Source organism: Monodelphis domestica, chromosome 1, assembly GCF_027887165.1.
Source record: "Monodelphis domestica isolate mMonDom1 chromosome 1, mMonDom1.pri, whole genome shotgun sequence".
Taxonomy (NCBI): Eukaryota; Metazoa; Chordata; class Mammalia; order Didelphimorphia; family Didelphidae; genus Monodelphis; species Monodelphis domestica.
Window position 1 is genome coordinate 640,156,242 of NC_077227.1, and position 27,129 is coordinate 640,183,370.

Consider the following 27,129-nt stretch of genomic DNA (forward strand, 5'->3'; position numbering starts at 1 on the left):
TTTCACTGGCCCTCTTCGCAGCCATGTTAGTTGGGACTGACACAACCTGTCCCCGCGCGGGGGCGCGCAGCCGCTCGAGCCCAGAGCGCGCCTGGTTTCCTTTCCCTCCTAAAAAAATCCAATTCTACTAAGGCTTTGCGGCTTCCTACCATAGGTGGGCCGCACGTGTCGTGACGTCATCAACCCCTGGCAATTATGCTGAAACCCGAGGCAGGAGGGAAGGAAAGGGTTCCCCTTGGTTTAACTGTTAAAATGAAAAAAGAAGACATGGGGAAAGGGATGGACTCCAATTAACTCACAGGCGTCGTCTGGTCCCTTAGGGAGCACCCCGCCCCTACTTTGGGCTTTGGGCAAGGCCACTAGTCCCTCGAAGGCTCCCGTAGTTCAACATGCGGTATCCCGGGTTACAGCGCCCCGGTAACGGCCACGCCCCCTTCAGGAGCCGGCCCCTGCCAGCTACCGGGATCATGGAAGCTTCCCATCGAGCTGCCGTGCTCGCCATGCTCAGTTTCCAGGCCCCATTAGAGCCCCATTCCAGTACACAACGCATAGCATTCTACGGGCGAGAGTGCTCCGGAGAGACCTCGGAAGAGGAGACGCCTGAAGAGGAAGAGGAGGTAGGGTACTCCGGGGTGGGACAGGGGCTGGGGACCCTGCGCAGACTCGTGGTCCTGACCCTGGCCTTGGATCGGTCCCTGCAACCCTTTTTCCTCTCCCCTCCCCTAAAGATAGTTAATAGTAGTGCTTCTCTGTTGGAGGAAGAATACAGACCAATGCTGTTCCGTTCATGTGACACTCCATTTCCTGACTCCGTGCTTTTGCACTGGCTGTGCTGTTCCCCAGGCTTGAACCGCTCTCCCTCCTTAACATCTTATGCCTTTCTAAAGGGTTCAGCTCAAAGCTCCCCTTCGGCGAGAAGCCTTTCCCGGGTCCCCCCTACTAATGACTCCTTCCCTCCAAGCCTCTCTCTCAACCCCCATTTATTTACCCCAATGTATCTTGAGCGCATATAGGTGTTTGCATGTTGACTTCTCAGTTAGATTATGAGATTCCTTGAGGCCAGGGGCTGCTTTCGCCTTTCTTTGTATTGTAGGTGATTAATAGCTGCTTAATAACTGCTTGTTTGTATATTGCTCTCCGCCCCCTTAGAATGTGGGTGTCTCGAAAGTAAGGGCTCCCCTTTTGCTTTCTTTTTGCATCCCTGGCGCTTGGCACTTAATACATTCTTGTACAACATTTAGATACAGTGCCTTAGTTTTAGGGAGCACAGATGACTACTTTTTATGACTTCTGAACATCTGATATACCGAGATGGGCTATTTATTCTACTCTTTTCATCTCTGAGGAAACTGAAGTGCCCGAATAATTAAAAGTCTGTAGAAAAATAAATAAGGGTCCTCAGATGCTGCCTCTAGTCTACTGTGTATGTGAGTTAGGTAAAGTAATGTACTTACTCTACTCAGGCTTCCTAATAGGAGGGTCTGTCTTATCAAAATAAATGCAAAGGAAAGCAAGGTGGAGATCTTAAGGGAAATACCAGGATCTCTGTCTAAAGAGGAGGTTGAAAAATGAAGAAGGAACCACTGATTTAGTTAGTATGATGTGTGGTTCCCTTGTAGCCCTCACTTGTGGGTCTAAGATTTTATTTTTGGTCTAGATAGGACATGGAATCATAGGTTGAGAACAGGCTCTCTAGGTCCATAGATGGATGGAAGAAAAAAAATAATTACAGGTTAACTATGAAGCAAGCACTGCTATGTATGCCCTGGGGAGACATATAGAAAAGGCTAGGCAGTCCCTGCTGTCTGGGATATCCTACTCTAATTAGAGGAGATGATATAGAAAGTTCATCTGCAGGGCAGATGGAAAAGACCAAAGCCCTAACAGGACCTTGCCTTTCACAGGAAAGAAGTTGGTGACTCCTATCTCAGGGAAGCCATGTGAGTTGTCAGGCAGGCTGTGTGGATGGGTCTTGGTCCACTGCAATAGGGCAGGGGATGAAGGGGAAGGAAGACCAAGAGTAAAGGCACACCCTGGCCAGGTTGGGGTTCTGGGGAGAAGAGCATTGTTTGCCTTTTCCCCCTCTACCCTTCACCCATCCTTCTCAGAACCCACCTAGGAACTCATTTGGCAGAAGATGGGGAGAAGATCCCCCTTTTGTTAGTTTACAGATAGGAAAACTGAGATTGGTAGAGATGAACAGATTTATCTAAGGTCATAAGAGAGTAATCACTGGAGACAGGATTTGAATCCAGGCTTTTTTAAATTCCAGAGTCAGTGCCTTTTCTGCTGACCGATCAGGTTTCAGTGTTTTATATTTCTGAGACACCTGTCTCCCGGCTGACGACTATTCACATAAACCACTGAACAGGTGTCTGCTAGCAACTTCCAGCTAAAAGCCATCAATCTACTAGTATAAATCTTCACACACAATTTAGAATTCATTCATGCCATATGTCTGAAGTTTCTGTTTCCAAAAAACAAAACTAGCCAGCCAATCTAAATCTGAAAACAGTTAATAAATGGGTCTTATTTAGGTGGCTCTTGAGAATTTGGTTCTCATACCCTGAAAGGTAGTTATAACAAGTCAATTTATTGAAATTTAATCTCACCAGTTTTTTTAGAATTGCAATTAGAAATGCAACACCAAGAATAAGTTAAGAGGGTATCATAAGTGGTATAGAGACACAGTATAGTGTAGAATTAAAAACAATGAATGGGGGAGTCAGGAGACCTAAATTCAAATGCCATTTTGTCCGTGTAACCTTGGGCAAGTCATTTAAACCACGTTGGCCTCAGTTTCCTCACTTGTATAGTGAAACAGGACTAGATGGCCTCCCTCAAGTTCTAACTCTCCTAAATACTAAAGGGAGTGACATGGGGATAGGAAGTAGGCTGTCACTACTAGTGGGTAGTGTATACCTGGAGGAAAAACACTAAAGAGAGGAGGAGGGGAGTTAGCAGGGTTACAGTTGAATTCACAAACTTGTTGCCTAGATCAGTCACAGGAATATAGACCTAGAGCTAGGAGAGACTTCTGAGGCCAAACCCATTATTTTACAGTTGAAAAGAGTGATCAGTCATTCAATAATTTATTAATCTTATATACCTGCTATGTGCTAGGTGCTAGGGACACAAAGACAAAGCAGTCTGCCCCCAGGGCACTTAAATTCTCTGTATATTAAGATCTACATGTACATATAAGAGGAGATAAGGCAATATGTCCAAAGTGAATACAAGGTGATTTTACAGGAAGAGGCCTTGGAACTGGGAAGGGAAGAAAGGAAACTTGCTAAGGAAAGCTGGGATTTCAGGAAATGTAGGTTTGAGGGGGCACTTCAGGCATAAAGAGACAGTTGTAATAAGGCACAGAGCCAGGGGGAGAGAAAATGTGTTGGGAGAGAACAGCAAGAAGACCAGTTGTCTGGGCTGAAGAATGTGTGAAGAAGAGCTATGTAGAATGAAACTGGGAGTGTAAATATATTTGGTGCCACAAATATTGATTCTAAAGGCAACAGAAAGCTTTCTGGACCTGACTGAGGAAGGTAGTGACATGGTCAGGCTTCAACTGTAGATCGATCCCTTGGGCAGCTGCATGGAAGATAGATTTCAGAGGGAAAAGGTGAGAAGGGAGGTCAGTTAGGAAGCCATGGAATTGTGAACTAGGGCAGCATTAGTGGAGGTGGGGAGAAGGGGATTGAGGGAATGGAGTTTGGAGAGAGAATCAACAAAATGGAGCAAATGATTGGAAAGAGGCAGAATACAGATGAGTCAGGGAGGCTACAAGGTGACAGAAGGGATGGCAGGACCCTTAACAGAACTAAGGAAATTAGGAATGAAGGACCCATCTCCTTTTCCACATTTCCAGGCTTTTGAAGAAAATCAAGAAATAACCCTTTTTCTCCTCTCTAATTGTCTTCTTTCATTCCCTCCCTGGCAGTTGCCTGCCCCAAACCTGCCTCCTTCCCAGGCCCAAGGTCACCCCTTTTGTGCCTACTCAATCAGTAAGCATTTATTAAGCTTCTGCCATGTACTATGCTAGGCACTGGGGCTGCAGATATAAAATTCCCTACACCCAAGGATCTTACATGTACATATGTGAGAGTATACAAAGCAAATATTAAATATTTATGAATTAAATTTAAACTTTTCAATATGTGCAAAGCCTTGTGTTAGACTTTGAGAGGAAGATTTGATAGATAATATTGCCTTTTCTTCAGAAGGACCTAAGAGGGACCTCAGAAACTATGCAGTCTAGTTCATATCTGGACTCAAATTCCTTCTCTTTTTTTTGTAGCAAAGTGTTTAGGTTTATTGTTCTTTTTCATTTTAATATTTTTCCCAATTATACATAAAAACAATTTTAAAACTAATTTTTTAAAATTTTGAGCTCCAAATTTTCTCTTTTTCTCCCTTCTCTCCCTGAGAGGGCAAGCAAATTGATAAAGGTTATACATGTGCAATCATGCAGAACATATTTCCATATCAATAGTGATTTAGAGCATTTTTCTAATATGACTCTAGATAGCTTTGATTTCTTCATCTGAAAACTGCCAGTTCCTATACTTTGGCTATTTGTTAATTGTGGAATGGCTCATATTCTTATATATTTGATTCAGTTCTCTATATATTTTAAGATGAGGTATTTATAGACAAAGGTGCTATAAAATTTTTTCCTAATAGCATTCCTTCTACATTCTAACAAGTATTTGTCCAGCATTTGTAGGAGTTCTCAGCATTTTTCCACCTCTGTATCCTTTTATTTTCATTTACCCCCTATTCAGTATGAAAGTATGATAGGTAGAGAGGTAGTGCAAGCATTTGGTAAGAGCTTATCATATACCAGGTACTATGGTGAATACCAGGAAAAGAAAAGAAATCAGTTGGGTCCCTATTTTTCAAGGAGCTTTCATAGTAACAGCAGAACACAAAAAATGAAGGGGAGCTAGAAACTTAGGAAAGGGAAGAAGACAGATGGCCTTATGGGGGTTAGACAGCTGGTGTGACAGTAACAGCCTGGACTGTTGAATAGACAGTAGAGAGAGAGCAACCTGGCTTGGCCTCATAACATGATGGTTCCAGGCCAGGTTTCACTAATCATTGAGTCAGCTCAGGATGGAATTGTCCCCAACGGACCAGGCAACCCATGTGAAAATGGAATAGACAGTTGTGGTAGAAAAGAAAATAATTGTTTATCATGTACATTCACATAAGAAATCAAATTTTAAAATTAATTTCATCAGAGTAACATTCGTTATTTACCATTTATGTTCTGTAACCCATTGACAGACTTCCTGTATGCTCGTGGTTGGTACAAATACCCCAGATTAGAAACCCCTTTTCCACTTGAATATCTTCAATAAGGGGAAACTCATTATCTCCAAAGATAGTCCATTCCACTGGGCAGCTCTGATTCTCAAGAGACCTGTCCCTCTTTTAGGGCTTCCTATCTGAAAAAAAAAAAAAGTATTTTATAATCTCTGCTCAGCCCTTGTTAGTTATCTGCTTCTGTTCTCAACAAGGTCACTAACTATCCTTCCTAGAGAATGGTGCTCTACAGTGGAAGACTGTTGGACTTGGAGCCAGTGGACTGGGATTTGAATCCTCTACCACTTACTCCTTGTTTGACTTTGGGCAAGATGTTTAACCTTTCTAGACCTCAATTTCCTCATCTATAAAATGAGGGAGTTTGATTAGATGTGACTATTATAGAGTCCATTCTGGCTCTAAACACTATAGTCCTATGAACTTTTTGGGGCATTTATTAGAACACAAAAGAAGTCTATGAAGTGTATAAAACTATGAATTTCTATTCCCTGTTTCTTAGATTTTTAAAAATTATGTAATAAATTCAACCCATTACTTTCAAAATTACCCTGCTTTTGTTTCCTTCTGAATCTCTCTATTTCTCTGGATATTTCAGCTATCTCCTCTCTCTTTTTTCTTTCCTTTTTTTCTTGGTGCAACCATCAATACTCCCCAACCCCACCCCAATTAAGAATAAAAGATAGGGAGTCTTGTAGCAAATGAACATAGTTAAACCAAAATAAATATACAACAGCCATCCAAAAAAATGTAGTTCTTAGGGGCAGCTAGTGACTCAGTGGATTGAGAACCAGGTCTATGGAGGCCCCAGGTTCAAATCTAACCTCAGACACTTGTGAGCCTGGGCAAGCCACTTAGCCCCCATTGTCTAGTTCTTACTGCTATTGGTTCTAAGATGGAAGGTGAGGCTTTAAAAAAAATGTAGTTCTTCCTCATCTTGAGTCCAATACCTCCCTGTCAGTAATTAGGTAACATTTCATTATAAGCCCTCTGGAGACATGATTGGTTGTGGCTTAAAGTTTTGGGGTTCTTTTTCTTTACACTTTTTGCCATTATATAAATTAGCCTGGTTCTGTTCATTTTTTGCTTGTGATTATTCCCTTTTTAGTATTTTCCTTATTAACTACCTTCCTGTTCTTTGTACTTGATATACATCAACTGTGTATACTACATAAACTCTGTATATATTCAATCCTCCTTTGTCCCTTTCAGATAAAAGTGAGGTTTGTCTGATGCCCCACTCTCACCCTCTCACCACCCATTCTCCATGTGTGTATACTCTTCTCACATACTCCAGTTATCAGAAATAGTAAGTTCCATTTCTTTCTTTCTACTCTAGTGAATCCCTTCTAACTCCCTTTTCTTTCTCCTGTTAAAACCCTCAGAATAGAAACAATTCATCAGACAGGACCTTTGTTTTTTATTAAATTCTCCAGATACCCTTTGGAGATACTAAAGCTTTGAAGGGACACTTGTTTCTTCTCTCCCTGCTAGGATGTTAACCCTTCATCATCTTATAGATGGTCATAATCATCATTTTTCAATTCTGCAAATAAATTTACCTTTCTAGGTCTTTTCTGACTCTGGTGTTTACATTTCAAAGTCCTTACCTCTGGTCTTTTCATCAAGAATGCTTGAAAGCCTTCTATTCCATTAAAAATCCCCTCCTCTCCAATCATATTTCTTACATCCTTTTAAGGTAAATTATTCTCAGTTGTTAACTGCCTTTTGGAATATCCCAAGATCTCTCCTTTGTAGTAGAGTCCATCAGGTCTTGTATAAGCCTGACTATGAGTACTTGAACTCTTTCTGCCTGCTTGTAGTATTTTTTCTTTGACCTGGAAACTCTGGGTTGTAGATATGACATCTTTGGAACTTTTAATTTGGGGGCATATTTCAGGAAGTGACTTGTAGAGTCTGTTTTCATTTCGCCCTTTGGTTCTTTTTTTTTTAAACCCTTACCTTCTGTCTTGTAATCAATACTGTGTATTGGTTCCGAGGCAGAAGAGTGATAAAGGCTTGGCAATGGGCGTCAAGTGATTTGCCCAGGGTCACACAGCTGGGAAATGTCTGAGGCCAGATTTGAACCTAGGCCTGGCTCTCAATCCACTGAGCCATCCAGCTGCACCTACCCCCCTTTTGCTTCTTTTAAAAAAATTCTTTATTACATTTTTTTCAATTACACATAGAAACAATTTTTGACAGTTTTATTTTCTGACATTTTGGGATTCAGATTTTCTCCCTTCCTCCTACTCTCCCTCCCTCCCCAAAGTGTGAATAGTTTGATATAGGTTATATACCAGAGCGTTCATGAAGTATATATTTCTATATTGACCAGGTTGTGACTGAAGCCATGTATCACATATACAATAAAAAAACTCATGAAGGAAATAAAGTGAAGAATGACATGCTTTGATCTGCAATCACATTCCAACAATTGTGGATAGTGTTTTACATAAGTTCCTTGGGGTTATCTTGGAACCTTGTTTTGCTGATAATAGTTTATAATCCTTCACTAATCATCATAAAATATTTCTATTATTGTTTCCCTTTGGTTCTGATAAGATCTAAATAAGGTTCATTTATGTTTTCTTAAATTATAGTATATAGAATTTTTAAAAATCATGGTTTTCAGGCAATGTGATAATCCTTAAACTCTCTCCTTATTTTTTCCCTACATCATTTGCTTTTAATATCAGATTTCTTACATGTTCTATTTTTTAAATATTTTGTTCTAATATTTCATGCTAGCAGATGAAATAATTTTTTTATTTAGTCTATTCTAATTAGATGAAGATTACCACTCTGTCCTAAGCTAATCTTTTTTCCATTTCTGACCTCCAAAGCTTTTATTTTTTATCTCCTTTTTCTTCAAGATATTCATGTATTCCTTTGGAAAATCCTTTTTTTTTTCCTTTGAGTCTCTGCTTGAAATTGTTTCTAGTTACTTGTTCCTGCGAGATTAGATTTTTGTGTATATCTGGATCTATTATATTTCTTTATAGTAGTCTGTATCATCAGTACCATCTTCTTTCCCTCCTTAGTTCCATATTGAAGCTTTATGAAAAACAGTTGTTGCTCATTGGATTTCTTGATCACTATCTATTTTTAGGTTTTTGCTAGAATATTATATGTGAAGGGGCAGCTGGGTTGCTCAGTGGTTTGAGAGCCAGGCTTAAAGACAGGAGGTCCTGGGTTCAAATCTGGCCTCAGACACTTCCCAGCTGTGTGACCCTGGACAAGTCACTTGACCCCCATTGCCTAGCCCTTACCACTCTTCTGCCTTGGAACCAATACACAGTATTGATTCTAAGACAGTAGGTAAGGGTTAAAAAAAAAAAAGAACATTATATGTGGGATCAGCCCAGACAGCTTATCTTGACTGGACATCTGTACTCTCTTTGGTGTCTGACCCTCCTTGACATTTCTAATCCAGCCACCTTTTCTTCTTGTATTGTAGGTAGGAGGAACCTTCTAATCTCTACCAACAGTACTCCATTCTGCATCAGATTTATTTTAGTAACGCATCATTATTCTATTACTCTTCCCTCTAGAACCTTTGGTGTATTCTCTTTGGCAAATAAAATAGGCTTCATGGAAGCATGCTCTTAATTCCAAGTTCTCTCCTCCACCATCTGACCCTTATCCAGCCTTACTTCATACAATGCTCCTTTATGTATTTCTTTTGACCAAACGAGACTATTTCTACCTTTCATTTATTCCTTTCCTACATTTCTATACTTTGCTCCTGCCCTTCTCTCTGTCTAAAGTGGATTCCCCTGCACACCCAATTCCAGAATCATCCTCCTCATGAATCCTTCCTTGTGACCTTCCCTACAAAAGCCATAAAAAGATTCCTTCCTCAGATTGCTAGAGCACATTACTTGCTTGACTCTTCTATTTAAGTTAATTGTGCACTTTCTAAACATTAAACTGTAAACTTCTGGACAGAACAGCTTCAGTATCACTTCTATTAGTGTCTCTTTTGCCTAGCACTGTAAGAATGGAGCCAAACATCTCTGTGGCTATATATTGGCCTCAAAAGCCATTTATTAGCATTAGCTGTGTATTTTTATTTATTTTACTAAATATTTCCCATTTACATTTTATTCTAATTCTTGAGCCTTGGGTTTGATACCTCTGTCTTAAAACAACAGTAGGTGCTTATTAAATGTCTGTGGAGTTGAGATGGGCCCTAGTCCTTAATTTTCTGTGTAACTGTGGGGAAGTCATTTTCTAGGTCTCTGAAAAATTAATTTTCTATTAAATTTATAAAATGTAATAAACTCATATACAGAACTTCACACAATATTGATCTAAGGAAAACTAATAAAGATTAAAAGCAAAATACTCAAAAGGTTCTATAAAAAATTGATTTTACCCAGAATTGTTTCAAACATCATAAGAAAAGTCCCACTATCATACCCTTTTCTCCACCTCCCCAAAATGTAAAACAGATAGTACCTTGAACTTCTACTTCATGCCCAGTGGCATCGATGCGCATGTGCATCAGTTTCCTTACTGTTGATATGTTATTTACTGTACATGGATAGACATCCCTATATTCTGTTATTCTCTTAGCTAAAACTAAATTTACAGTGGCTACTAGTAATACTGAGAAAAAGAAGGGTGATTCCAGTGTCACATTTGTTGCAAATTAGAAAACACTATAGTTTTCAGCTAACTACTCAAAATCAAATCATACTTACAATGTCAGACTTGTTAAAATCTTTGTTTTATTATTTTATTTAATGTTTTATTATTATTATTATTATTATTATAGAAAGTATGTAGCCTTGTGTCTTTGCAGCAAAACTTCTATCATCTGAATTTTGGAAGCCCTGGAATGAGTCTCTCATTTATGAGGGAACTAACAGCTCCTAATATTTAATGAATCAGAGATTTAGAGGCAGAAGGGATCTAATTTTTTCACAGAATCAACGAATGACACCAGGTGAAATATGTGTTATGTGTTATTTTAAGAGGGCATATCTGATTGAGTTGTGAAGCTCTGTTAAGGCAAAGAGAAGAATGATTCTGGTCTGTGATTCCATGGAAGGGAAAAGTCTGCTTTGCAAGCCACATTTTATAGTTTATAGTAATAAAAATGAAATCAATTTAATGAAATTAGATACAAAAACAACATCTACAATTTCAGTGGGCTCTATGATGAGGTGATATCTGATATTAGGTAGTTCAGAAACATTCCCCAAGCACGAGAGAGACTTCTTGTATATCCAGCATGTCTTTATTGTTTCCAATATATCCTAGAAAAATTGAGGTAGGATGTAATGTATCTAAATTACTCCTTTCGTTCTATTTATAATTCCTAATTACGGATTAATAATCTCTGCTGTAAGGATTTATCGTGTAAGTGGGTCAAACCAGTCCACCTAAGATATTTCTCTAATCTGGGACCTGTGAACTTAAAAAAAAAATTTTTTTAATAACTATTTATGTAATTAGTTTCCTTAGTAATCCTATTCATTTTATTTTGTGCTTTTAAAAACATTCTGAGAAGGGGTCCAGAGGCATCACCAGACATTCAAAAGAGGTAATGACAAAAAAAAAAGGTTAAGAACCCGTGCTCTTATTTAAAGGCTGTATTTAAAGCAACCCATAAAGCTAAGGGGAAATGGACCTAATTTAGGATCTGGAAAAAATAAAACCAAAAGGACAATTTTTCCTCTTTTGTGACACAATTCAAAAAAATTTTTTAAAACATTAGGATCTTTCATTTGTATATGAGGCAAAATGTTATAAGATATTATATCATTTTAGTCATTTTCAGTTGAATCCAATTCTTCATGACCCCTTTTGGGATTTTCTTAGGAAAGATACTGAAGTTGTTTGTCATTTCCTTCTCCAGCTCATTTTATAGATGAAGAAACTAAGGTAAACAGGGTTAACTGACTTGCCCAAGGTCACATAGTGAAGAAGTATCTGAGGCAAGATTTGAACTCAGGTCTTTCTGACTCCAGACCTGACATTCTATCTATTGTGTCACCTACTTGTTCCTATCAGAAAATGTATTTATTTGTAAATTTGGTTCTTGTGTTAATAATATCTGAAGTTAAAAACCAAATGGATATTACAGATAACTTAAAAAAAGGGGAAAGGATGACTACAGAATACTATGAATGTAGGAGCTATATAGCTATCCTATTAAGCTGTCAACTCTTTTTTTAAAAAATAGACAAAATTAGTGACATTGCCTCTATTACTATTTCTTAGAAATTTTACATAAGGCAAAAAAGCTGCTAAATAAATAGTTTTAAAGAGTCCAGAAACCAGTTCAGCCAATGAATAAGTATAAAGACTTGGTGGCAAAAAGGAACATTGGTTTCAGGAAGTGTCATTAGAGAAAAAGAACTTTTATAAAGCTTGGAATGACATCTAGCTAAGGCTATGGAAAGGGGGAAGTCAATCAAGAGAGAATGGATTTGTATCTCCCTGTTTGGATCTTAGTTATTTGTTATTGTCTTTTCTGCCTATAGGATTATAAGCTCTGAAATCTGGTTTATGTCACATGTAATTTTGTGTATCTTGGGGCTAAAGAGTGCTTTATTCATACTACACATTTAATAGGTTTTTATTGACTGAGTGAATCAATTAATTTTTTTTTAAACCCTTACCTTCTTAGAATCAATACTGTGTATTGTGATAAGGAGCTAAGGGCTAGACCATGGGGGTTAAGTGACTTGCCCACAGTCACACAGCTAGGAAGTGTCTGAGGCCAAGTTCAAATCTTTAGGCCTGGCTCCCAAACCACTGAGCTACCCTGCTACCCCCTGAATCAGTTAATGAATAGTGGAACATTTGAACTCTACTACCTCAATATTTAGGATATTTATTTAGATGAGAAAATATCAGTAGCCCTTGAGAACATGAAGTCAGTAAGAATGAACTTGACCTGACAAAATGCCTATAGATGAAATCAGTGCTGAAGGTGACTTAATTTTAGGGATCAATTTTCAAGAAATCTCTTTTAAGAGGGAAATTTTTTAGAGAATAGGAAAAAACCCATAGAATTAGGTAATTTATTTACCAAAGCTTTAAAGGTAACTGAAAAGATAGAAGCAACTTATCTGCTTCTTCATCATGTCAAATATTTATGAAAAGAGATCGCTTAATGTACTGGATAGGATATTGGCCTTGATGTCAGAAGACTTCAGATTAGATCTTGTCTCAAATACTACCTGAGTGATTGTGGAAAACTTAAGCCTCAGTTTCCTCATTTGTAAAATGTAGTATCTCCTTTCACAGGGTTATCAAGTAAGTCCTTTGTAAACCTTAAAGCCCTGAATAAATGCGTTGTAGCTATTGTTTTGTGCACATATCTAAGTATGTTGATGAAAACATGGAAAAGAATCCGCTAACTTTTGCAAATGATTCTCTGCTACAGACTCTATGGCCATAATGGCAAACCCTTGGCACGTGTGTCAAAGACAGCATGCAGAGATCTCTGCCCCTGGCTTGGCCAGCTGAGAGCCTGGCTCTGTCCCCGAACCCGGTGGGTAGGGCCCTCTAGCCACTTTGCACCACCAGAGGGGCCGAGTGTGACGGCAGGGCTAGTCCCCGGCCTCCCCTCCAGCTGCTGCATGTCAGGCCCAGGGCTAGTAGCCTGGGACCAATGGTAGCTACACTATCCCCACAAGACTCTCTTATTTCCTTCTTTTCACCCCCCCGAGAGCTCTAGATAGTAAAGTGTGTGCTTCACATTGGGTTTCACAGAGATGGCAGTTGTGTGAAATCAGGCACCGCCTATCTGCTGAGGTTCTTGGGCTCCATCGCAGGCTTTCTTTTCTTAAGACTAGGGCTAAAGGATTCATTTGTATAGTTTGGGTTGAAATTGGTCCTCATTTATTTATTTTATTTTATTTTGTTTAAGTGCAGGGGCGCTGATCCCACTCTTGGATATTTTGACCTGCCCCCTTTCCAGCTGTAGCTGGTGTGCTCCCTCCTTAGGCAAACTGATCACTCTCTGCTCCCAGAGGCTTGCTATGTATTGAACCTGATACAGACACATGATTAGTCAGCACTATCCCTCTAAAGCTCAGAACTCCTGAATTCAAGAGATCCACCAGCGTCAACTCTCCGATAGCTGGGATAACAGGCATGTGCCGTTATGTCCCAGTTTCTAAGTCCTAGTCTTTTAAGTGCTCGTAGAGATAATATGTCTTTTCTTTCTCATCTAGGAAAACTGTTTCATTCCTGTTCAGGACCTAGAATATTTTGCTGTAGTCCACTACCCTGCTATTATAGATACCAAACAGATCTTCAGGTATTCAAATTTCTGGCTCATTTGGAGTTCCTACACTTGGACTCACCCCAATTAATTGGTGATTGAACTTGTACAAACTAACCTTTTTAGCCCACTCTCTTTTCAACTATGTCTAGATAGTAGATCATGCTTTAGCTTCTCATGCCATCCAGCCATCCACCCTGGCCATCAACTCTTGCCGCTGCCCTCACACATGCATAATCCCTCACTTCACTTTCCACCTTCTCAAAACAAAATTCCCTTCCCTCATTACTTGAATGTATTGCTTTTCCTTAGTAAAATGGAAGCTCCTTGAAAGGCAGGGAGTCGGTCTTTAAATATTTGAGCTTGGCAAAGAACCAGGCATATAGTAAGCCCTTAATAAATGATTTTTCATTCATTCATTGTACTGGAGTTCAACTATGAATCTCTACATCCTCCAGTGGATTCTTGTTTGGGTGAGGGGCTAAGGGCTCTAGTAACCAATTTAGGAGATTTAGAAGGCAACTTTTTTTTTTTGTAATTTGGAAATGTCACCTCCCTCCCTTTTCTCCGTCTCTGTCTGTCTCTCTCACTCACTCACACGAACACACACACACATAAACACATTGCCAATTTGTTCTTCCAGGTTTTGTTTTTTGTTTTCGTTTTTATAATGAAGTTGGTAAACTGTCAGAGGAAAAGCAGACAGTGATTTAGAATCCATCATTTCTACAACTATCAGAAGGTACAGTGTCAAAAAGCATTTTGTCAGCATAAGTAAGCATCATTAGTTTTCTGATTCTAGACACGTACAAATTTTAAATTCCAGAAATTTCAAATTCCTATTTAAAAGAATAGGATTTTTTCTCGTAGGATGTTTTTGATATTGACCTTGCTACGGTGGATATGCAACGCCTTGATCAAAATAGGAGCAGTGAGGAGTTAGTGAGCATTTCTGAAATGTCTGATTCTGATCAAGAGTATTACAAGAAATTAGAAGAACTAAAGGAAGCCCACAAGAAAACAATGGCAAAATTAGAGGAACTGTATCAAAATAAATTACATTTAAAGTCAGAGACCACGAAGGAAAACATGCCAGGCCCATGTGATAGGTAAGTGTTTTTAGTAATTCCTTCTGCATTTTCTTGGATTTAACCACAGAAATGATTCAGTGTGCTGAACAAATACCTGATTCAAAATATAAGAGTATTTTTCCATATACACTTAATGATACAAGTATAAATATTTTCTAAGTTATATATTTTTAAATTTTTCATGGTCATCCAGGAGTCATAGTCTTTTTTTGTCCAGTGGCATATAGAAACATTTGCATTTCTATCCAATTGATACTATCTTAATTATCTATATATGTTTAAACCATTACCTTCCATCTTTGCTACAAAGTATCAGTTCCAAGGCAGAAAAGTGATAAGGGCTAGGCAATTGAGGTTAAGTGACTTGCCCAGGAACACACAGCTAGAATGAGGCCAGATTTGAATCCAGGAACACCCGTCTCCAACTATTCACTGAGCTACCTAGCTGTCCCAATAATATGTAATTTTAAAAGCCCTGCATAATATGTGAATTAACAGAAATGCAATTAGGGCATAATATAAATCTCCCTGAATTATGAGTCATTGTTTAACTTTCTATTTTCTATATGACTTACCTGAAGTATCCCAAAAGTTCTAGTTCCAGCTCTACTATTAAGATGAAGAGACAGTTTTGCCTAGTAGAAAGAGCACTTACTGCTTGGAATCACAGGACTTGAGTTTGGGCCTGTTTTTGACATTGCTTATCAATACAGGAAACTAAATTCTTCCAACATTTTTGTAAGAAAGAACTATTTGGTCCACTTAGCACCAAAGTTAAATCATTTAATGGAAATAGTAAAGAAAGGATACACAGGTACTTAGTCCTGTCAACCAAGGTGTTGCCTGAAGGTGCTGGATCTTAGAGTGTGCAGCAGGTTTGTTCAATTGGTGGGAAAGGGAGGGTACTTACACCTTTTGGCTCAGAAGTCAGGATTGAAAGGCCTCCTCCACCCAAACCTCTTTAGTGCCCACCCCTCCTAGAATATTGGAGGAATATTTGATTCATAATTTGGGCATGATTCCATGATATATAGGGCCTTGAATATCACCAGAATTACATAGTCTTTTTAAAATGAAATTTGTGTGTTTGTTGAACGGAATTGAATGAGGATTTAAACTGGTAGTCCTGAGAAGGCAGTATGATGAAATGAGATAAACCTCCTGCCTTGGGCAGCATCTTTAGTCCTCATGACTTGTCGGGATTGTTTGGTGTCCATCATGAACCATATGCACTAGTACTAATTCTGTATTAAAGCCAAATCCAATTACACACACACACACACACACACACACACACAAATGCATGCATGTACACACTCTGTATTGAAATAGAGAGCAGTTAATTGTAGTACAGACTTTGCATGTATATATGAGGATATATGACTTTTTCTATGATATACCCAGGCGGAGAAAGAAAGCACAGATGTATGCAAATTTACTGATCCTTTCTTCATTTTGCCAAGGAAATGTATCCATGGTCTAAGGACATGACTTGGTCCCAAGAGGGTCTCTACGTTCTAAGATATGCTGTACAGACCCTGGACATTAGCTGGTCAAGTAAGCATTTACTCAGGAACATTGGAAGGTTGGCAAAGCATTTTATTTGTAAAATAGGGACAACAGTTTTTAACCTACCACCTCACGGGGACATTGTGATAAAAGTGTTTATAAACCTAATAGTTTTGTGGAATGTGAATTATTAGTTATCAATTAACTCACTTTAGCTCTGACCCTTAGTTTTTCTCATCTGTAAAATGGACTGAGACATGATTATTATTTTTTTATGGGCTCTTCTGTTTTGGTCACTTTTAGCCTACTACACAATGATTTTATAACATATAAATCTATTGTGGTTTCTTGTATTTGATCTAAGTGTAACACATTACTTTTTCCTTAGCTCAGCGTGGATGTCCTCCTCCAGTCAACCTCTTGCTTTGCAAAGATCATTTTCTGAGCCTGATTTGAACCAACCTTCCCCTGTTAGTGTAACAGATATATCTGAGAATGGATTTTCCAATCTAGAAAAAGAACATATGAATGAGATAAAAATAATGCCTTCTGCTAAAGACTACATCAGAAACATGTGGATCAATTTTTCTGTAAAAAACTATGCTTATGCTCACTCTGACAGTTCAGAGTCATCACTCATTGAAAAACCGGAGAAGAAACCAAAGATTTGGGTGCCAAGGATTACAGTGCCAGAGCCCTTTCAGATGACCATTCGAGAAGAAAGGAAAAAAAAAGAGTGGCTTAAGTCCCAGACAGAGAAAGATAAGGCATTTAAAATGCTAAAAATGCAAGAAGAAGAAGCAGAGAAAAAACGGTTCCGAGCCAATCCTGTGCCTGAGTCTGTCTTCCTCCCCCTTTATCATGAATTACTAGAAAAAAATGAAGAAAGGAGGAAGAATATAAAGGAGAGATGCAAAGAGATCCTTCTGGCCTCCCAGAAGCCATTTGCATTTATTGCAAGGGAAGAACTGAAGAAAGCTCAGAAGATGCAACTGGCTGATACATCAAAGCCTGAAAAGAAAAAGAGTGTGTTTAAAGCCAGACCTGTTCCCAGGTCCACCTACAGCTCACCTTTTGGCGACAGACTAAGGGAGGAGGAGTTCTTAAGAGAACTTAGGGAGCACTTGAGAACACAGGCATTCTTACAGAACTCATCACCCCCCAGAAACATGTGGGTTCACCAATCACCCTCCAAGAGGAAGCTGAAGTACACAGAGGAGGATGGAAAGACTACACATAGGAACAAGGTCAAGTATTCAGTGCCTGATTTCAAAACCCTCCATGTAAAATTTCAGAAGCAATTCTTGCAGCGGAAGAATCCCAGGCCCACCACAGTCTGTGAACCATTTGATCTTCTAACTTTGCGGATCCCTTCCAAAAAGGAGAAAATTTTGGAAGACATTCTAGCTGATGAAGAATGTTTAAAAGAAACACGTTGGCCCTATCTCTCTCCTCGAGGCAAAACAGGAGCAAAGCACTCAAAGACTGATTATGTCCTTTGTGAATCAAGTGACTATGATTCTCCCAGAGCTACTGTATCTTCCAGAATGAGAGAGCAAGCTATCAGGTAACCCTATACACCCAGAATTCAAATGCAGGCTTATCTCATTGGTAATTGATAAATAACTACCCTTAGTCAAGAGGGAAATACTTTATCTTGGTCAACTGAAAGAAATTACCACTGGATTAAATTGTAAAATTCTGTGGGAGTCACAGAATGGGCAGGCAGGAACTAGTTGTGCTCTGTGCTGGTAGGAGTGCCACTGGTCTATTGGAGTACAGCAAAGTATTTTTCCCAAATAATACTTTTTCTGTCCCACAGCTCTCTGGAGTGGAAAGGACTGTAATCAAATAGCCCAACATGTCCCAGTTTTTAAAGTCCATTCACTCACAAAAGGAATGAATGATTGAGTTATTTGGTTTATTTTATCTCAGTCTACCACAACCCGTTTTCCTGCCTTTAGTTTATTACATGTAGATTCTTTTAAAAAAAATCAACTATTCTTATTGGTTTAAAATGAATTCATACTTAGTTTATTTTTCCCTCAGGAGATCCCTTGAGGAAAAGAAACTATTAGAAGAGGAAGAAAAACGGATCCTAGCTAAGCAGAGGCAAAGAATGAGAGAATTGCAGAAACGACTGATGACCCACGTTCGAGCTTTTGATACACGTCAAAGTTTAGCCCAATCTAAATCCAGAATGACAATGCTCAGGTATCATTTAAAGAACCTTGAAATTCTAAAAATATTTTTATGACTAACATGAAAATGTTTATGTCTGAAGACCAAAATGCCCCCCCAAGCCAAGAAAGAAATGGAATCTAACAATTTAAAATATTCTGATGTTTATGAACTACATATATTCTTTTAAAGAAAATGAACAGTTAAAAAAATTATCAACATTAGTATAAGGGGATTGATCTGATATTGAGTCATCTTAAGTATTTTGAAAAGTCCATGGGAAGTGGGTTAGGTTCTCTTAAGGGCACCAAGGAGTCAGTAGTGTTGTTATTCAGAACATAGCTTACTATGATTACCATTTAGGATAATAGGAGTTAACACGGAGTTTATCTCTTTTTTGATGGAGAAAAATAGAGTCTAGACTTAGGATTCTTGTAGTGTAAGCAACTCCCTGGGAGGACATTCTTTCCCCCAGTGCTGATTGGCAACTGTTCTGCTATGTATAGTCTTTACTTTGTTGCTGGAGGGGGGCACTAAGACCAAACAAGATCATGGGGTATGGTATGATGTGGTATGTGTGTATGTGTAGGGGAGTATATATCTATTTATATATCATTTTATATATAAATATATGTGTGTATATAGGTATAAAGAGATATATAATTTTTATCTTTTGTGTGTAAAGGTATACATAGGTATATATATGTATATATTTTTATCTTTTGTGTGTATATAAATTTTTTTTCTCTCTCCCTCCCTTATTCCTTCCTTCCCTCTCTTTTTCTTTTTCTCTTCTGATAGCCAATGTATAGGATGTCCAGAAGGCTTAGTACAGTGTTAAACTTCAGAAACTTCTGAAGTATAAATGCTGCAAACTTAAAAAAATTTGAAAGGTTCATTATTTTAAATGTAAAAATATCAGTTTGTTTCATATTAAAATTCAACATAGTCACTATTTTGTGCTCTAAACACTCATCCAGTTTTTAAACTTGGTTAAAAACTTTCCTCAGCTGCTACTCAGTTACTTGAAAGCATGGATTTATAATTCTAGTTTATCTTAAGAAGGAGATTTTGACACATATGTGATTGATAGTTTTGTCCTGACCTAGAAGAAAAGCTCTAAAGGAGATAAATCAAGTGGCTGAGGAGCCTAGCAAGAGTACAGTTAAATTCTGAGAAGGCGTCATCCAGAAACTGGCATGTTTGTAGTGCATAGTGACAGGGTGTTCAGTCTTGTTCAAATGAAAAGTTTTTTATTCAAGATTTACAAAACTAAATAAGTATAAATAAATTCAAATAATTAAACTTTAAAGTGATTGTTTTTGTAAGTTTGTAGAATTCATACTTCTTAAGTTATTAAAGCTTAAAACAGTTCTGAGACTTTTAGGACACTGTGTTTAAATGTATACATGTAATTATACACATAAGTATGCATATATATATATATATATATATATATAGAGAGAGAGAGAGAGAGAGAGAGAGAGAGAGAGAGAGAGATAAAGAATTATATCATAAGAAATCTTAAAAGAACTCATTCTCAAATTTGGGTGCAGGATGAGAAAATATATACTTCTCTAATCTAAGATTCATCCCTAAAGGTCAGAATGTAGAAGATAGATAGATCTCAGACAGTGTGGCATAATGAGGATGCATTTGGGATGACCTGGTTCAAGTTCCCATTCCTGACCCATCCTGGCTTTGTGCCTCTGGGCAATATACTGTCACTAAGACTAGAAGTTGCAGAACAGTTACCAATATAGACAGCGAGAAAGAATTTTCTTCCCTGGCAGCTCCTACACCATTGAAATCACAAGTCGTCCATATGATAAATATACAAAGTGTCCCCCAAAACCCCAGAGAACTTGTATAAATGCATTCCTTTATGCGCATGTGTGTGTATCTGCCAGCTATTAAATGAATGGTTTGCAAATTAATTAGCTAGTAGAGTATATATTCATCTCTCCAGGCCAGATCTTGTTTACTAAATTGCTATTGAAGATTTCATTTACTTCAAAAAGTAGCCATTGTATTTCCAATGTATAGACTGATTCACTCAATAAGCATTCTATCTGGCTCAAGCCCCATGAAATAATAATAATAATAATAATACAACCTTGGCTGAGGAAAGGTAATATTAATATGGTAAGCTATTTCATACAGAATTCATTTTAAAAATTTGGCTTAGGAAAAACTATCATATGTAATTCTTATTTTTAGTATAACTTATAAATACTAAATTAATTTCTTCTTTTATATTACTCTAATAATAGAAGGAATGAGAAGGAAAGGATGAAAGAGTACCTACAAGAACTAGAAGAAATAGAACAGAGATTGAAGAAGAGGCCATTACTGTTTGAAAGAGTTGCTCAGGTTGTGTGGATTGGAATTTAGTCTTTAGTTTTTTTCTTCTTATGTTTTCAACTCCCAGCTTCCCCTTTTAATTTAGGAATTAAGAAGTATTTATGACAAAGACATCAAATTAACCAAAATCTGAGACTATGATTCTGCCAATGCACTTTTAAATTCATATAGAATGTAAAATTTATTTCTATATTAAGTATTCCTATTTTTTTTCATGGAAGCGTTTTAGTCACTGACTCTAAATAATGGTTATTTGTCTTTTTCAGGATTGACTTAATTTAGGTTTTAGAGTAAGGCTTCTTTTCTTTAATTTTGAATGGTGAAAAGATTTTTAGGAGTTTTGTAAATTAAAAAACAAAACAAAACAAAACTACCAGTAATCATCAGCCTGACTTCAGAGTATCACATTTCAATTACTACCACTGAAGATAATTTAAGTTGTAAAAAAACACTGTTTAAAAACTAATTTTCTTTAAATGACATCTTCATAATACAAAAAATAAATGACTATGGTAGCCTGAGTTGAAGTACCTGGGTGACTCAGTAGATTGAGAGCCAGGCCTAGAGACGAGAGGTCCTAGGTTCAAATCTGGCCTCAGACACTTCTAACTGTGTGACCCTGGACAAGTCACTTACACCCTCCCCCCCCCCCCCCCCCAATTGCCTAGTCCTTACCACTCTTCTGCCTTGGAACCAATACACAGTATTGATTCTAATACGGAAGTTAAGGGTTTAAAAAAAGAAGGATTGGGATGTGTATATGCAATTTGATTTAAAACAAATAAACTCTCACCCAAAAGATAAGATGTACCATTAGCCACATACATATAAGATACAAACCACAGAGAATTAGGATCATAAACTTATAGATTTAGAAAACTCTTGGCAAAGTAAAGCCCCCAGGTGGTAGCTATATCTTTCTATTGATGTGGCCATCTAAGGTTAGTTATACCATAATATATCTCTTCCAAAGATAAATAATTGTACCTTATTGAAAAGGAGGGTGTATGCCAGTTACAGTCTACTCCCAAATCTACATAGGATTATAGAGTCATTGTATCTTTTTAAAAGATGCAAATACAGGTTTTATTTGAAGGTTTAAGCATGATGTCATGTATTACATTTTATGTCATACTTCTAGGTATGAATTTTTTCTTAAACCCTTACCTTCCATCTTAGAACCAATACTATGTGTTGGTTCTAAGGCAGAAGAGCAATAAGGACAAGGCAATGCGGGTTAAGTGACTTGCCCAGGGTCACATGGCTGGGAAGTATCTGAGGCCAGATTTGAAACCAGGACCTCCCATCTCTAGGCCTGGCTCTCAAACCATTGGGCCACCCAATTAAAAATTCAGGTTTGAATGTTTAATGTCAGTTTTAGATTCAAACAAAGAACATGAATTAAATTATGTGTTTGCAACATAAAGTAATTTATCATTTATGACCAGTGTAGCTCTCTGAACAGGATAATAAAGCCAAAAAAATCACTTTGGAGACAGAATTATATAGTTCTCTGGCTTGTGTTTATCAAATTAACTAGATTATGACTTCCTGTGCTGCAAAGGCATTGTCTTAGAGTACTTCCACTTCATCATTGGTGAACTCTAGTGTTAATAAGCAGTTAGGCCATTCATTGAATTCCCAGACCTTAAACATTTTCTAAGTCTAAAATCTTGGAAATACTTTATAAATGAGGGGAGGGGTAAGAAATAAATTGATACTTTAAAATATGGATCTGTTAGAGAACCTGAATTTACTATAATATCTAATGCATCTCTTTCCACTTAAGTTGATGAAATTTCTCTAATATAGCAAATGAACACTTCATTTTCAAGTTATGGCAATCATTATAGAAAAGTTTTTATTTTAACTTAATACTTTTTGTTACTTTTTAGGATAAACACCTGTTCGTTATCAACTAAAATATAGTTACTTAAACTTTGAACATTATTATTAGCATTTAGAGATAAAGAATGGATACGTAGAAGAAATCTGTGAGCCATTTGCTAAAGTCATTGAAGAAAGGGGGGGGGGGATATCCTGGAAAGTAGCATATAAAATGATAAGGATGGTGAGAAGATGGTAAAAATCAGATGTCATAGTCTTAGTACATAGCACAGTGCCTGCTACATAGTAGGTGTTTAATAAATGCTCATTCACTGACTGAATTGAAAGAGAAGTTGACCAGTGATATCAAAGACAAAGTTAGGAGACGGAAGTGGCAGGAACAATAGGGAAGAAGAAGTTTGCAGGCTTTTCTCCCTGTAATCTAGGAGAGTGGAAAAAGGCATGGTCATTAGTGAGAGTAACTAGAGAAATAGTGATCTCAGAAAAGTAAGGTGGGGGAAACAGAAATGATTGTGTTGTTAGCATATGGGTGGAAAGAGGAAGACAGATGAGAAGTTTGGGAAACAGATCATAGCGTCATGATTGATTAGCAGCAGGGGGATTCAGTAATTCAGCCATACAGACATCTATTGGAGTTTTCTCTCTGCCAAAAGCAATGTAGTTACATGTTCTTGCTTTATTGATCATTTTGGCCCTCAAAAGATAGAGATGAAAAAGGGAAAATTCATATTCTCACTAACAAGGAAGGGAAGAACTGATGGCTGTGATGGAAATGACAGCAGCACTTACCTCCTTGAGTTTGTGAGAGAGGAGAGGAAATCGGGGCATATTCTACATACTGCCTAGGGTTTATGAAAGCACCTGTTGAAGGGTACAAAGGAAAGAGAGGCAGGATCCCATGGACCAAAAAGCTCCAGTCAGCCCTGAAGAGATGGGAGATGCTCAAGAAGGTTTGAAGTTCCAAAGGCAAAAAATTCCAATGAGAGAAGGGAAAGGGATTTGTTTGAAGTGACTCAAAAAGTGAAGTGAGCGCATAGGGAACTTGCCTACCAACTTAGATTTTAAAATAAATGTACAGAAAATGGCCCTGTAAAAATACCATCTGCAATGCTACATCTCAGAAGGATCTGAGTTTGTGGGGAGGGGCACTACTAAGGACAATAAAGAAGGAATTTACACATTCAGTCATATTGGGAGAAAAGGGGGGCTTAAAGAAGAGATCAGATTTTTCACTTAAAATGGATGGGACAGAGGGCAGCTGGGTGGCTCAGTGGATTGAGAGCTAACCCAAGAGACGGGAGGTCCTGGGTTCAAATATGGCCTCAGACACTTCCCAGATGTGTGACACTGGGCAAGTCACTTGACCCCCATTGCCTAGCCCTACCACTCTTCTGCCTTGGAGCCAATACACAGTATTGATTCCAAGACAGAAGGTAAGGGTTTAAAAAAAATCAAATAAATAAATAAATAAAATGAGTGGGAGAGTAGAGCCTGGCCTCAGTGAAGGCTCAGTCATAGTTTTATTTGTTTTCTCTGCAAGGGAAAATAACCTTTACCTGGAAATGACCCCCCTAAAAATGATTAATAGGGATTGCTACCCAAGATAAGTAAGGATATAATAAGAAAGCACCTTGCTGCCTTGATGGCATATTTAACTCACCTGGCTAAAGTGAAGTGGGTCTTGAAAAAAGTGATTTGTGTGATCACTAACAGTGATATAGGAAAGATCATGGAATATGGGAGAGAGTCCTCAAGAATGGAGAAAGGCAAATGAAGTTCTGATTTTCAAAAAAAGAACAGAGTCTGCAAACAGTGAATTTTACTTTAGTTCCAGGGAAAATTCTAGAACAATTTCCTAGGTAGTGAACATCTGTAAAAAGGAGCAGTCCTGCCTGACTTCATCAAGAACAGTCATGCCGGACTAACTTCATTTCCTTTTTTGACAGAATTAATAAACAAGTAGATGAGGTACCTGCTGTGGGAATAATTCATCTAGATTTTTAGCAAAGCTTTTTAAAAAAGATATTTGATTTTCCCAATTACATCTAATAATAATTTTCTCAAATTATAAGATCCAAATTGTCTCCCTCCCTCCCTCCCCTGCCTCAGAGAGGCTAAGCAATTTAATCTCTAGCAAAGCTTTTGAAAAAAGTCTCATATTCCTCTTGTGGAAAAGATAGAGATATGGGGTAGACAAGAGGTCTCCCACACCCTGAGTGCAGCCCAGTCCACTCTGAGGTAGCTGTAGTTGTTTAAGAAGCTTTTGCTTACATCAAGAAATTGGCCTTGTCTGGCTCTTCCTGAAATGAAGGGAAGGTTTGTTCTGTGACAAAGCCAATTATAGGGTACTCAGGGTCTCCTACCCACTCGTGGGAGTCTCTGCCAAATTCAACTGTCCAGTGATCTTCAGGTGTTTCAGAGCCCCTGTCGAAAGCCACAGCACTAATGCAGTACAAATTAGAAAGTAGCCCAGAGCGAGGCTAGCCTTAGGCCCTTCTTAGCTGTGTGACCACTTAGCTTCTCTGTGCTTCAGTTTCTTTATCTGTAAAATGAGGGAGCTGAATTTCTAAAGGGACAGCTAAGAGCCCTTTGAGCTCTAAATCTGTGACTGTACCCCAAAGCCTTGAAGGGCTCCGGGATCCTTGGAGGCTTCAGAACTTGTCCAGGGTTCAGCAACGCTAGTTCTTCAGTCAGCTGACACCCCAGAACATTCCTGCTAGGCTCCATGGAATTGCATCTCACGATAGAGAACTCTTCACCACAGAGCTTTAGAATCTGCTGAGGGGACATGGAAATGGCATGTTCCTTGTTTTAATCAGTGCTGTGCATATCTACAAGCCACCGAGCGAGGGAGGGGCATGGACTTTACGTCCTTTACAAGTTATGATACAATTTCTCCAAAGGTAACCCAAGTGATTGTTAGCTTGCTTACCGGCCTTACCCTACGGTCACAAACAGGGTAACTGCAATAAAGATTTAAACATTTTTTTAAAGTTTCCCCATAGATCTATGGAGGTTCCGCTGGAATGAATTTATTTCCAGAGGAGCTTCTAACCACTTTCCTGATAAGTGACCCTGCTTTAACTTCAGGGAGTTTGCTTTGTAAAGCTAGATGTTTCTTGTTAACTAATTAACAAAGTTGTTGTTTTTTTCTTTTAGAATAATGCAAGGCTATCAGCAGAAAAGCATTATTCTAATGCCTTAAGAAAACTAGGACTTTGTGATGCTCTTATTTCAACAACAGGCAAAAATGCAGAGTATTTCACAGACCAAGAGAACGAAAACTGCACTGAAGATGAAGTAAGGTAATGTGCACATAAGTTCTTAATGCTTCATACTTTAAAAAATAAATTTTGTTTCTTTGAATCTTCAACTCAAAGGACTAAGGACTTTCTCTGCAGTGTTATTTGTTCCTCACAATTATCTTGTGATGTGGTTGATGTTGTTTGTCCCCATTGAAAGTTGAAGAAACCAAAGCTCAGAGGGTTTAATTAAGTGACTTGTTTAGGGTCTCACCGCTCTTAAGGGTCTGAAATGGAATTCAGACCAAGCTCTTCCTGACTTCAAGTTCAGCTCTCTGTATCACTATGGCACAGAGCAAAAGTACTCGCTTTTGACTCCTAGAAAATGTGACAAGAGCAGAAATGGCACATTGTGTTTTTTTTCCTTAATGTGATACTTTAAAAAAATGAAGCAAAATCACTGACTTGGAACATTTTTTAAAATAAAACCCTTACTTTCCATCTTAGAATCCATACTTTATATTGGTTCCAAGGCAGAAGAGTGGGAAAGGCTAGGCAATGGGGGTTTAAGTGACTTGCTTAGGGTCTGGAAATGTCTGAGACTAGATTTGAACCCAGGACCTGGCTCCCAATCCACTGAACCACCCAGCTGCCCCTGACATAGAACATTTCTAAGCTCAAAATGTAATTTTCCCAGCAGTTGGCTATCTACAAGATTTCCTGGTAAGGAATCAGTATATCCATCATGAATCTGAGAAAGACATAGACATTAAGAAGAGAATATACATAAGGATTTATTTACCTTGTAACCAGATTTTTCCTTTGGATTGTTAGCATATGAAATCCTTTTTAATTTTATTTATTTTTTCCTGTCTTAGCCTTGAAGACAAACTAAGAGAACTCTGGGAAGAAAGCGATCTGGATGACTTTGTGAGCTAAGGTGGTCTCAATCAAGCCGATAAAAGATCGCTCACAAGAAAACTTGGTGGAAAAGAAAGTGGGAACAAGAAAAACTGGGATTCCTGTTGCTTACAGCCATCAGCTACCTACCTGCCTTGTGTTAGGAACAGCTGTGGAAACACAATCTTTAGATACAGGTCTCTGTAGTCAGGAAAGTGTTGGATTTCTGAATAAGTTTTTTTTTAGATCCCAAATCACTGCTCATAGATGCTTCATAGGCAAATCATGCACAGCCTCTTTCAATAGACACAGGAAGACATTTTTTAAAAATTAAGTGCTAATGTGAAATTAGGGCTGCACTATTGTTTCTCCTTTGTATTCACCATTGTTTATAGTTCAAATAAAAGTGTTCTTAAGAGCA

At 38.1% G+C, this 27,129-nt stretch overlaps 1 protein-coding gene across 4 annotated transcripts; it reads left to right on the forward strand.

Annotated features, from left to right (window-relative positions):
• On the forward strand, positions 1 to 27,129 carry FAM161A (FAM161 centrosomal protein A). Of its 4 annotated transcripts, XM_007476783.3 has the most exons (8): positions 483 to 617; positions 13,524 to 13,609; positions 14,444 to 14,682; positions 16,562 to 17,740; positions 18,223 to 18,387; positions 20,628 to 20,727; positions 25,726 to 25,871; positions 26,687 to 27,129. In XM_007476783.3, the coding sequence occupies exons 3-8, from the start codon at positions 14,477 to 14,479 to the stop codon at positions 26,745 to 26,747; spliced, it is 1,857 nt and encodes a 618-aa protein (XP_007476845.1). In that variant the 5' UTR covers positions 483 to 617; positions 13,524 to 13,609; positions 14,444 to 14,476; the 3' UTR covers positions 26,748 to 27,129. The 4 variants fall into 4 exon arrangements, 3 of the variants coding, with proteins under 3 accessions (XP_007476841.1, XP_007476845.1, XP_007476843.1); XM_007476779.3 differs by lacking the exon at positions 13,524 to 13,609 and having other exon boundaries at positions 5 to 617; XM_007476781.2 differs by lacking the exons at positions 483 to 617; positions 13,524 to 13,609 and adding an exon at positions 14,218 to 14,315.

What these genes read in the sequence shown, in the direction of transcription:
- FAM161A (XM_007476779.3), top strand. Translation starts at nt 390, where the DNA reads ATGCGGTATCCCGGGTTACAGCGCCCCGGTAACGGCCACGCCCCCTTC. An exon ending in ATGAGAGAGCAAGCTATCAG is followed by an intron (nt 17,741 to 18,222) that starts GTAACCCTATAC and finishes TTTTTCCCTCAG; the next exon opens with GAGATCCCTTGAGGAAAAGA. An exon ending in TGTTTGAAAGAGTTGCTCAG is followed by an intron (nt 20,728 to 25,725) that starts GTTGTGTGGATT and finishes TTTTTCTTTTAG; the next exon opens with AATAATGCAAGGCTATCAGC.